The sequence below is a fragment of the Mesoplodon densirostris genome, chromosome 16, assembly GCF_025265405.1.
Source record: "Mesoplodon densirostris isolate mMesDen1 chromosome 16, mMesDen1 primary haplotype, whole genome shotgun sequence".
Lineage (NCBI taxonomy): Eukaryota > Metazoa > Chordata > Mammalia > Artiodactyla > Ziphiidae > Mesoplodon > Mesoplodon densirostris.
The window spans coordinates 15,954,292-15,966,439 of record NC_082676.1 but is presented as its reverse complement, the minus strand read 5'-3'; the positions used below and the strand labels follow the sequence as shown (position 1 = coordinate 15,966,439).

The window sequence follows — 12,148 nt, the reverse complement described above, 5'->3', positions numbered from 1 at the left end:
GGACATTGAGGGGTGGAGTCTTATCAGGAATATTACATCGTAACATATTCGCTTCCTGTACAAGATTAATTAGACTTGTTTTTCCTTCTCATGGGTTGTCTTCTTTTTTCTTTTTTTCTTAATTCCAAGCTCACATTTATGGGAAGTGTAGGTACTATGAGAGGAATAACAGTACTTCCAATTTGTTGTGCACTACGCACTTCTTAAAAAAGGTTTCCACATTTGTTAGGCTTTGATTCCCTGCACCCCATCTTCAGAGCACCCCTCCTGAGGTAGCTGCTGTTGCCTCCAGTTCGGAGGTTGGAACACTGAGATCGACCGAGCTCACACGGCTGTGTAGTGGCAGCCTCCGCGCTTACACACAGGCTTCTTGCCACACCACACACAGGTAGCCTCCCAGTAATGACCTGCTGAAAAAATTCACAGATACTTACTTGCGTATTAGTTTTGTACTTGGCAAAGTTTTAGGCATTAGATGAGAAACGAATGTGAAGCTTTCCTTTGAGGACATACACATGTAACACTGTTCGTAAGTGGTACACCACTCATTACTTGGACCATAGAGCATATAGAACGGAGGCCTAGAGAAGCCTGGACTGTGTAAGAGGCTACGAGTGTGTTTGGATTCGTGGGCAGGGTAGATCAGTGGGGGCTGGGATATTCAAGGAAGGCTTTCTAGCCCTAGACGGATGGATAGAGTTTACATAGGGAGTAAATGGGGGGCTTTCTAGATGAAGGGAGCTCCTGAAGTAATTTCAGACAGGTGTAAGCATGATGATGAAGGGTATTCGGTGATGTCCAGCCTGCAAGAAAGGTACATGTTGGAGAACAGTGGATGCGAAAGCCTGATAGGTTCAGAGGAGCCGAATTATGAAGGACTTGGCAAGCCAGGTAAGAGTTTAGATTGGGTGGAGTAGCCAAAAGAGAGTCATCCAAAGTTGCTGAGTAAGAGTCCGGGTAGGACTAAGGGTACTGTTGAAATCAGGTGCAGAGGTGCATGGAGTGAGGTACGGATGTAATGAGGACGTGATGTGCTTGTGGAGAACAGGTGCTTTGAATTATTTGAGACGAGACAGAACTCTACCAAATTTGCAGCTTTAGGATCTGCTCGCTCATTCAGCGAAAATGTGTTCGTGCCGATTCTGTGCGAGGTGCTGCGGGGGGTGTGCCCTAAAGGAGTTGGTGTGGGAAGGGGCGTACGCGATACAGACAGATAATTGTAGTGCTGAAGAAATGTGCTGAGACATTAAGAGAAGTATAGATGCAGTGCTCTGTGAGAATATTTTCAGCTTAGAGCAGTGCTGTCCAATAGACACGGGATGTGAGTCCCACGTAATTTAGAATTATCTGGTAACTGCGTTTTAAAAACGGGGGGAAAGGATGAAATCAGTTTTCGTAATTAAAAAAAATTTAACTCCAGGGATTTCCCTGGCGGTCCAGTGGTTGGGACGCGGCGCTTTCACCGCGTGGCCCAGGTTCGATCCCTGGTTGGGGAGCTAGAATCCCGCAAGCTGCGCAGTGTGGGCCCCCCGCCCCGACAAAAAAAATTAACTCCGTATATCTAAGACGTTTCCGTTTTAACATGTCGCCAGTGGCTGTCTGATTAGACAGCTTAGGTTAAGCGACCTAAGAAAGGTTTCATAGAGGGGATGCCATCTGAGCCATGCTCTGAAGAATTTTATATGCAGAATAAACGGGAAAGGACATTCCAGGCAGAGGGATGGCTTGGTGAGCACAGACGCAGAGACGGGGAAGCATGTGTAAGAAAACCATTTTGGGAGAAGCACCTGCTGTGCAGAAGGCATGTTTTGGGAGAAGCCCGGGGAGATAGCTTGGAAAACCTTCACTGACAAGGGAGGAAATCTGACTCTCCTGTCAGTAGTAGGGAACTAAAGGATTTTGAGCAGGACGTGACTTGATCAGAACTTTAAAATGGGTCTGATAGCAGATGTGAAGGTTAAAGGTAATGAGAGGTTGAAAGCAGTGGGACTAGGGAAAGATGATGGATGGGAGGTTTATTAGGGATGTAGAAATAGGAACAATTTCATTTCTCCCTTGTCTGCTGCCTTCCTCCCAACCGCTGGGTGTTGTGTAACCCATTTCCTGTTGAAATTGGTCTCGCTGCTTCAAAATCCATGTTATATAAGTCAAAAGTTATGTAAGCAGTAGGCATCAGGACATTTAGCTATGGATTTTGTTTGTTGTAAGTTGTTGGGTGTGTGTGTGTGTTTAAACATTTTTAAATAGATGACTACATTCTTTAAGGCGTGCATTCAGTTTCACCACATCATCATGGTTCTCAGTCTCCAAGGGCTCTCACAGCCATCCCAAAGAAGCCTGAAATAGTTGGCCCCAGACGAGAAAGGCCACATTTTATTTTGAGAAATAGGGCGTGTACATTTGGGAGGTCCCAAGGAGTCATCAGGATTCTTGGGAGAGAGATGATTTAACTTTTAATGTTTGGGAAGAGGAGAAGTCGGGGGGTTGAGGGGACCTTAGTTGAGGGGCCTGGTAGAGCCAAAGAGTTTCATGGCATCCCTTAGGCGGTGCTAATTGCATTTCTCTATTACTCTTTTGTAATACTGCATGGGATAGCTTAGCGTTGAATTGGCTTTGACCAGGACTTTTATTAATTGGAATCTTTCCTGGGTAGAGTTGCACAGGTGCTGTTTCTGTACTTTGGAGTGGGCCGCTAGGTGACTTCTAACTCTGAATTAGTCTGCAAACTGGAAAACTTCTAAATTTCCTTGGAAGTTGGCTTCCCTCTGCCTCTCACCTTTAGGGATCATAAAGTAGGGTTGTTTAAAGATGGAGATAGTATTCTGATCAGAAAGACGTTACAATTGAGAAAGTTAGACGTATGGAGGAAGTATATAATTTTAAGAGGATGAATAGTGTATTTGCGATGGACTTTGTATTAGAGTAGGACTAGGTTGTGCTGTGTGTGGTAACAAGCAGCCGCCACGTCTCAGTGGCTTCACGTTGCACGTCCAGTGCGGGCCTGCAGGGGTCTCTGTACTGCATGGTCACTCAGGGACTCAGGCTATAGAAACTGCTGTTTTGTGACAGCACCATGTAGATCGCATGGCTGCCGTGAGGGAAGAGCCTCACGTGTTTTTTTTGCAGTTTCAACACCTGGAAGTAGCGTCATTTATGCTTATGTTTCATTGGACAGAACTAACTGTATGACCCCTCCGAAGTGCAGAAGGGTTGCTGGGAAATGTAGGAGAGCAGATGGATTATTATCTCTGTTGTAGTCTCATTCTGGTGACGTGAGTGAAGTCAGACGGATCAAGGTGAGATCTGCTTCAGAGTGTAAGGTTAGAATCAGCGAGCCTTACATAGGACACAGCTCTGAATATGATTTAGATAGTAAGTTGTGGGAAGAAAACTCACAGTTCTGAACTAGAGAACCAACTCTTTCTGAATTGTCTAGATTTAGGGTGTATCTTAAAATCGTCCTCCATCTAATAAAACTTTTTTTTTGTGGTAGGGTCCTGTCTGTAGAATTTCTCCCTTGAAAATACAGAAATGACTTTTGAGGGGAAGCCACAGTCTTAAATTGTGATACAATGTATAAACTGATAAAAGAATATTGATATTCTTACCACTCTTTAAAGTAGTATTTTATCTTTTTACACCTTAAGATATTAGTGTATTTTTACACTGTGGCACAGGTGGATGTACAATTGAAATTTAAACCAACAGTACATAAAACTAACTCTTAATAAATAATTTTTTTTTTTTTTTTTTGCGGTACACGGGCCTCTCACTGTTGTGGCCTCTCCCATTGCAGAGCACAGGCTCCGGACGCGCAGGCTCAGCAGCCATGGCTCACGGGCCCAGCTGCTCTGCGGCATGTGGGATCTTCCCGGACCGGGGCACGAACCCGTGTCCCCTGCATCGGCAGGCAGACTCTCAACCACTGCGCCACCAGGGAAGCCCAATAAATAATTTTTTAGCTACGTGTTATCCAAAAATTATTGCACTCTATTAATGGTGATTATTATAGTGGGGAATTGACTAAGGTGAGGTGAATTATTTAAGAGGTATTCACTGATTGGTGTATAGAGGGTTTGATAAAATGATAAACTGAAATCACTAAGATTTTTGTCTATTTCAGGAAAACTTTTATACAGACTCAATTATGGTTTGCATTTCTGTTGCTGTGCATCTTGGTGAATACACCCATATCTCTTGCAACCTGTACCAAGTACAGAGTTAGTGCTTGATATTTGTATATAATGTCTAGACTTTTCACGGTGCCTTCACATAGATGAGGTCATTCGCGCCTCACAGCGGCCCCTAGAAAGTTGGGAATATTCTTATTCTCCAGTTAGGAAACGGAAGCTCTCAGAGGCTGAGTGATTTGACCAAGGTCATGCCACTTGTAAGTAGCAGAGCTGGTGCTAGGCAGAGCCAAATCTGCCTGCCTCGAGTCTATGCTCTCGTGGACAGTGTGTCCTTGTAACAAGGTTAGTGCGTTGCAGAAGATGTGATAAAAATGGCTCCTATTTTTTAGATACCTGTTGCTTCGTGGGCACTGCCAAATATAACACTGAAAGTCATATCTTTTGCTTTAAGATTGATTGAAACAGTCGTCCCACTTCAGGTGTTTTCCCACATACTTTGGGGAAAAACAGCAAAACCAGATAATTCTTGAAAGAAGAAAAGGACATATATTTAACATAAGCTTCTAAAGAATTAAGCCGTCTCTGTGCATTGAGGAGGCAGATTAGGAAAGTGGAAGAAAACAACTCGAGAGACAGAGACTCGTGTTTGAGTTCTGGCTCTCTTCCACCTCCTAGCCCTGGGCACACCACTTGCCTCCTCTGAACCTCCATTTCTTCACCTCATAGAGGGGGGCAGGATTGTTGTGAACATATCTGCCCTGTAGGACTGTTGGGAAAATTGACCAAAATAGTAAAAAAGACCATAGCAGAGTACCTAACCCTGCAGGCGTTCATGCTCGATTTTACTGAGGGCATTTGGGAGTAGATGCTTCCCATTTAGGTATGTTTCCTTCCAGATGGGTTGGAGGAAGATTCACGCGTGCATTTCCTGGGCCCCAAAGCCTGACATTCGCTTTCTCTCTCTTTTTCTCTTGCTCTTGTTCTAGGGAATGACCATGGATAAAAGTGAGCTGGTACAGAAAGCCAAACTCGCCGAGCAGGCGGAGCGCTACGATGACATGGCTGCGGCCATGAAAGCAGTCACAGAGCAGGGGCACGAGCTCTCCAACGAGGAGAGAAACCTGCTGTCCGTTGCCTACAAGAATGTGGTCGGTGCCCGTCGTTCTTCCTGGCGTGTCATCTCCAGCATCGAACAGAAAACAGAGAGGAACGAGAAGAAGCAGCAGATGGGCAAAGAGTATCGTGAGAAGATCGAGGCAGAGCTGCAGGACATCTGCAACGATGTTCTGGTAAGAGGCCAGCGTTCCTGTTCTAAACAACCATTTCTAATAGTGTTCATTTCATGTACGAATGCGAACTCTCAAACAGCTCATGAGAGAAAGGTGTCTGAATATACTGGGAAGCTGCAAACGATTTGCAGCTAAGTTTTAAGCATACGATGTGATTTTTTTTAACCTCTTACCTGATCAGAGGTTGCTCGTCTCTTATGGAGTATCTTCCTCTCCCTTCCAAAGACCTCTGAAAAACAGGTACATTTGGTCAACATCCCTCCATCTTTTCTTTAGAAGTTGAGGCCAGAGAGGCAGGATTTTTGATAGATGCCGCCACAGAGAGACTATTCTCTGTATTAGTCTGATGGCAGTGCCATCTCCAGTAGGGGAGAGAGGAGCAGAAAGCCGACCTGCCTTTTAGCCTCTCCCGAGTCCCTGCACAGCGTGGAGTCCAGTTTTTGTCTGAAAGGTAGCCGTGTCCATCAGTTCGGGCCTGCATTCCGAAGGCAGATCAGAAGTGGTCTGGGGATTCTCCTCTCTGGTGTTTTATATAAATCAGCCTTAGTCAGACGACTGATTCCTAACTGCTTTCCCTCGAGCCACGATCTGGGGTTGGACGGGAGGGGTGCATATCCGAGAGCAAATCATGATCATATTGTCTTTCCCTCACACCCTGAGCCCACTGGGAACTTTCTTTTTCTTCCAGGTGAAATCAGGTAAACATGCACAGTGAGGGCTGCTTTGAAGGGAAAAGGAATTCACACTTGTGGATCTACCTCCCCCCCTGCTGGCTGCCTCTCCGAGTTACTGCCCTTGACACCTTTCTTTTGAAAACCAGTACAAAGCTTGTCAGCCTCCAGGCAGTACTCATCCCTAACCCATAAGGAGTTACACCCTGTCTGTCTGCAAGGAATATTAAAACGACTACTGCCCCCTGCATCTTCTCACTCTGATTGATGAAATCCCCTTACAACTAAGCTTTTGCATCGAGCTGCTCTTTTTGTTAGAGTCGTGGTGTAAGAGTGTCATGGCTAAATTTGTTGCCTGTTGGTAATTTGGGGGTTTGTTAACGGTGCACTAATTCCTGAATGTTAGGTACATCTGGTATTCAGATGAAGTATGGCATGCATTCCAAAGGCAAGAAAGTTCCCTAATTCCTGAACTGTAGACCAGCTTTTATGAGCATCTGAAAGAATGTGAAGAAAAGCATGGTACTTACTGCCTCTTAACCAGTTTTTCAGGATGCCACATTCTAAAACAACTCTTCGAAAATATTGCTCTGTATACGAAGCTTGGACTCCTTCAGAACTGCTTTTGTTGTAAGCATAAATGTTTAAAGGAATTTATTATTAATAATAGTATTAGCTACTTTTGGAGTGCTTACTGCGTGCCAGGCAGCGTGTTAAGCACTTTGTGAACATTGGCTCATTTATCCTCATAAGTACGCTGGGAGGTGGCTATTATGCTTCCCTGTGTGTAGCTGAAGAAACTGAGGCTCAGGGCGATTAGGTCATTTGTCCAGGGTCATACAGATAGTAAGCAGCAGAGGAGGGATTGCTACCCAGGTCCGATCAATTCGAAACTTAGTTCTTGGCAGGTTTGCCCTATTATCACGTTTTTTTCTCCCAAAATGGAAAGATTTTTTTTCTTCTCTAATTACAGAATTAATACAAGTTCATGTTTTTTTTTTGTTTTTTTTTTTAAAGCACAGGGCAGAAGAGTATAAATAAGAAAATAAAAAATCACTTCTAATTCTACCACCTTGAGAACCATTATTAACATCTTGATAAATATTCTTCCAGACTTTTCCCTTAGGTATTTCCGTGCATGTACACATATCTATTTTAATATTAAAATAGGAGTCACATGGTTTTTATTATCTGCTTCCCCCCCACCCCAGACTTCTTTTGGAGAACCTTTCCACGTTATCACAGTAGTTCTGCATCGTCATTTTTAATGCCTATGTAGCACTCCATTGTATGGCTATACTTTAATCAACCCCTTATGGACGGTCAAAGTGATTTTTAATAGACAAATACTGGCATCTGTCATGACCTGGGCTAAAAACTATTTAAAACCTTTGGATGAAAATTATGATTTTTTTCAATCTTCCAAAAGATTTATTTAGAAGTGGTAGTGTGTATCTTGAATCTCAAACATAGTTTTAACATCTTGTAAGTAATATTTCCAGATTCTTAACAGAATGTGAATCACTTTTTAGGAGCTCTTGGACAAATACCTTATTCCCAATGCTACACAACCAGAAAGTAAGGTGTTCTACTTGAAAATGAAAGGCGATTATTTTAGATATCTTTCTGAGGTGGCATCTGGAGACAATAAACAAAGTAAGTAACTTTTTTTTTTTTAAGAAATTTGACCAATAATGGAGCCAGTCTTCATAATAATTTTAAGTTTTTGCTTTGTTTGTAGTCAGAATTTAAAGGACCACAGCACTGTGCTGACCAGTGTTAAACAGGTCATGGGAGTTGACAAATGTATCTAAGGGGCAAGTATGGAGGGCATTAAAAGTGTGGTGCAGTAGTGCATTTAAAGAGATCTTTATTTTAAGGATTATTTGGTAGCTCTCTTTTAGAGGTGAAACTTTAAAATGTTTGGTAGAACGAAACCACCATAGTAAAGAGAGATGCATTTCTTTTGTCATATACATGCATTAGTGTAATGGTGACGATTATAGCTATGCTTTATTAAGTGCCTCCTGTGTGTCTCATTTATCCCTCACACAACGCTAGGAGTGTAGGTGGGAGTCTGTCCTTTTCTTCTGATAAGGAAACCAAGGCTCACAGAGGTTTTCACTTAGTCCACACCACACACTTAATGAATACGAGTTGGGGATTCCAGCTTTGAGTCTGACTCTGAAGTCCATGATTTTCCATCAGAGCTCATTGTTTTGCATGTTCTATCTTGTTCAGGGTTATTTCTGTATTTCCTAACTGCTTTTATAGACTTTGTCATCATGGTCTTTGTTTCTCCTCAAAGCATTTAATATGGTACTTGGATTAGAGTACATATTTAACAAAGTATTGTTAATCGAATGGTAGAGACACTGACCCTCGTTTGATAGCGCATGTGCTCCAGCCCAGTTTGGTAAAATAATTTGATAGTGGATCCAGCATATGATGCAATCTGTGAAAGACCCAACCTTTCATATTTTTTATCTTTCTTATAGCCACTGTGTCAAACTCCCAGCAGGCTTACCAGGAAGCATTTGAAATTAGTAAGAAAGAAATGCAGCCTACACACCCAATTCGACTGGGCCTGGCACTTAATTTCTCCGTCTTTTACTATGAGATTCTAAACTCTCCTGAAAAGGCTTGCAGCCTGGCAAAAACGGTGAGAAAGACCCTCTGTGGTTTCTCTTTTTTTTTTTTTTTTTTTTTTGGCAGAATTTTTTTTTTTAATTTAAATTTATTTATTTTTTATTGGGGTATAGTTGTTTTACATTGTTGTGCCCTCTGTGGTTTCTGATCATAGTAAAACTGCTTGTGCTTTTTGGTACCTTTTTTAAAATTACCTGAACATAACTCATTTTCTTGGACTTTTGTGAAGATTTTTCTGGGGGTAGGAGTATATATCTTTTATGGAATAAATACACACCTATTACTTCTTGACTTCTCAGTGCCTTCTGCTGATTTTTGTTTGTGTTGTTTGATTACTCTTTTGGGGCTGGGGGTGGTTGTGGACAATCCAGGGAGAAGGTAGTTTGTTGTTTTTGTCACGCTTTGGACTGTAGGCCTCCACTGTACTGAACGTTGTCATCCTTGTACCAAGATTGGAGGTTATGGCTTGTAAAGGAAGGAAATCAGATCTTGTTTTCTTTGTTAACTGAATCACCTCCTGTCTTCTTTTGGTAACCCAGCTGCCTTTTCTACATATTTTTGTAGTCTTTCAATATGCACACTCTTTTAAAAATTTTTAGTTGGTAAAACTGTGTGAAATGAATGCTCAAAGTTCCATCGCTTAATTGAATCAGATTTAGTGGTGTGAACTTCTGTTCTCCATTTATCCCTTGTATCCAGACCTTTTGAGTTTCAGCTTAAAGAAAAAGGGCGGATTACTAGAAACGTCTTTGTTAATTGAAAAATCATGTGAGTTTGCTTAGAATGAGTGTGCTGGGTTAACAGTAATACCTGTTGACTTAATAGGTAAAGGTCATATCTAGGAATTTTTGTCATTTTTGGTTGACGCTTGATAAACCAGCATCATGTGTTTGGTAACATAACTAGCAAACAAGGTAACAATGACCTAGGTTCCCCCAAAGTACCGTACAGAAAGAGAAATGATAGTCACTTGTTAGCAGAAAAACATTGGGCTAAACTAGTTCCAAGGAACCTGTGACTTCTTTGCTGAAGGCTCTTTGTTTTAGGCATTTGATGAAGCGATTGCTGAATTGGACACACTGAATGAAGAGTCTTACAAAGACAGCACTCTGATCATGCAGTTGCTTAGGGACAATCTCACTGTAAGTACTGCTGATTCCATGAGTGCTTCTGGAGGGCTTATGGCTTATTCCTATTCCTCTACCTTGTAATTCACTCTTGCCTAAGACTCAAGAGGGGATTTGTACCCTGTAAGTGTAGTTAAGTTTTTAAATTGGTTGTAAACGCCTACTGAAGTTTTGACCTTTGCCATCACTGTCTGCAGTAATATAGGAAGAATTTTAAACAGTTGAATGAGATGAGATGATACACACTGGGCCACCTCCCTGAGGAAGCTTTTAGTAGCCCTACTTTGTTTATAGCTCTGTTTTTCTTTTGCAGCTGTGGACGTCGGAAAACCAGGGAGACGAAGGAGATGCTGGGGAGGGAGAGAACTAATGTCTGTCGTGCTTCGTGATCTCTTCAGTGTCATTCTGTACCCTCCACGTATATCCCTTTGTGCGATAAAACAAAAAAAAAAACAAAAAAAAAGAATCGTACGTTGACTTTCAGTTTTTCACAGCCTCAGCCTAGCAAAAATGGTCCATGGGATAAGCAGCTGGTATTTGTATCTAAAACTCAGATTGGTCACATAAATGCCACGGCATTCTGAAGTTTTGATTTTGATGAACATTGACAGGATTACTGTGTGTTTAATTTAAAAAAAAAACTGAACACTGTGATTATGGGGTTTTGTAATTCAGCAGAACTCTTAGTGGTAGAAAACAAAATAGACATGAATTATGTGTAACTTTTTGGAAAGTTTAATTCAATTCAAAACAGTCACTGAAACACAGTTCCATTGTAAAGTTGTACAGAAAGTTATAGAGATTATATTGTGACACTGGGACTTGGAGTGAAACACCTCTAGTTTGGCATTCGAGTTTCATGGTAATTCACAGTGATTCTGCCTGTTCTGTTCAGGGCTTGTAGACACTTGACCCGTTGGGGCTGTTGCCACTCAAAGGTTCATGACTGCGGATGGCCACAGTGTCTTCCTCTGAGGATAGTCGAAGCCAGAAATTAACATTCTTGGTGGCAGATAACTGGCTTATGACACCATGTAGAGGTCCAGTGCTCACAGACCACACGTGATTCCAGCCCCTTTCCTACAGCAGCATGTTACTGATTGGCAACTTGTGCTTCCATAGTGGAATCTGTTTTCCCTGTAACCACGAGCTCAAGAAGGAAAAAAAAAAGCCGTGTATCTTATGAATGGCCTTATCTGTTTCCTGGGTAACATCTTTAAGAATAATGTTCTGCAGAGATTGCCTTTCACTTGAGGAGTAAGTACTCAGTCTTTGGGTTCTTCCTAGCTCGGGGCTTTAAAATTTTGAAATCTAATTCTTTCCCACTGTCCTTTTTGACTATTGACTTTGGTTTTCTCTTCTCTCTCTCAATTTCTGTCCTTCAGCTTCCTACATTGTTTTCTTTGTGCATTCTCTTTCTCTTTGCCTTTTGCTCACGGTTTAGTACTAGATGAGCAGGGACAGGGGACCTGGAGGGGGTGAGGGATGTTGACGAGCACTTCGGTGAGCCAGCCTTGCTTCAGAGAGTTGAAAAGAGCTTCCCGCATCTCAGCTCTGTCTTCTTCCAGTTCTCAGAACGGTGGTTGCTCTTCAGTCACACCAAGATCTGACTCAAAAAAGTATTTTTAAATATCCATGGTTTCTCATATTGCAGCCAGCCCTGATGATGCTTGTTAGCACCTGTCACCAGCTCTCCCAAGTGTACCCATCCTGTCAAGTTCACAGACACGTTTCAACAAGACCCTGTAATGCAGGGAAGTTGCACGAACACTGCGATGGGGAGAGTTGGGAATAGCCAGGCCTACCAGTCTCACAGTATCCCCCCCTCTCCCCTCAACATTCCCCATAGCCGTAGTGTCCATCTGTTTGTCCATCTGCTGAAATGAGAAACATTCATGCACTGATTTCAAACAAACCAAAAGGAAAAAAAAAGAAAAAAAAATCCCTCTCCTTTCTAGCTGAACAAAAATGTGCAGTTAATACTTGGCGCTTGAAAATGCAGTAGTGAATGTGGAACGAGCCTGTCTGTATATCTGGTAGCTCTCTCTTGCTTTGTTTTTCCTCACCAGTATTCTGCCTCACGTTTGCTTCTGTGATGGTTATATTGCCTAGCAAGCACACCTGTGGTTGTGAAAATAGTATAGCAAAAAAGAAAAAACCCCGGTTATTGATGTACTCGATTTGTGTATGTCTTTTAAACAGTTCTAGTTTCCACCTTACACGGAGTAATCAGGAAAAGTGTAAAAACTCAAAAGTGAAATAAAAAATTTTATCAGTTA

General features: G+C 42.2%; 1 protein-coding gene across 1 annotated transcript in view; it reads left to right on the top strand.

Annotated features, from left to right (window-relative positions):
• The window catches only part of YWHAB (tyrosine 3-monooxygenase/tryptophan 5-monooxygenase activation protein beta), a 20,136-nt gene extending 7,988 nt beyond the window's left edge, over positions 1-12,148 (top strand). The window contains exons 2-6 of the mRNA XM_060120145.1: positions 5,120-5,422; positions 7,626-7,749; positions 8,592-8,755; positions 9,789-9,884; positions 10,183-12,148. Coding sequence (XP_059976128.1) covers positions 5,123-5,422; positions 7,626-7,749; positions 8,592-8,755; positions 9,789-9,884; positions 10,183-10,239 — 741 coding nt within the window. The 5' untranslated portion in view covers positions 5,120-5,122 and the 3' untranslated portion in view covers positions 10,240-12,148. The remainder of the gene's footprint in view (positions 1-5,119; positions 5,423-7,625; positions 7,750-8,591; positions 8,756-9,788; positions 9,885-10,182) is intronic.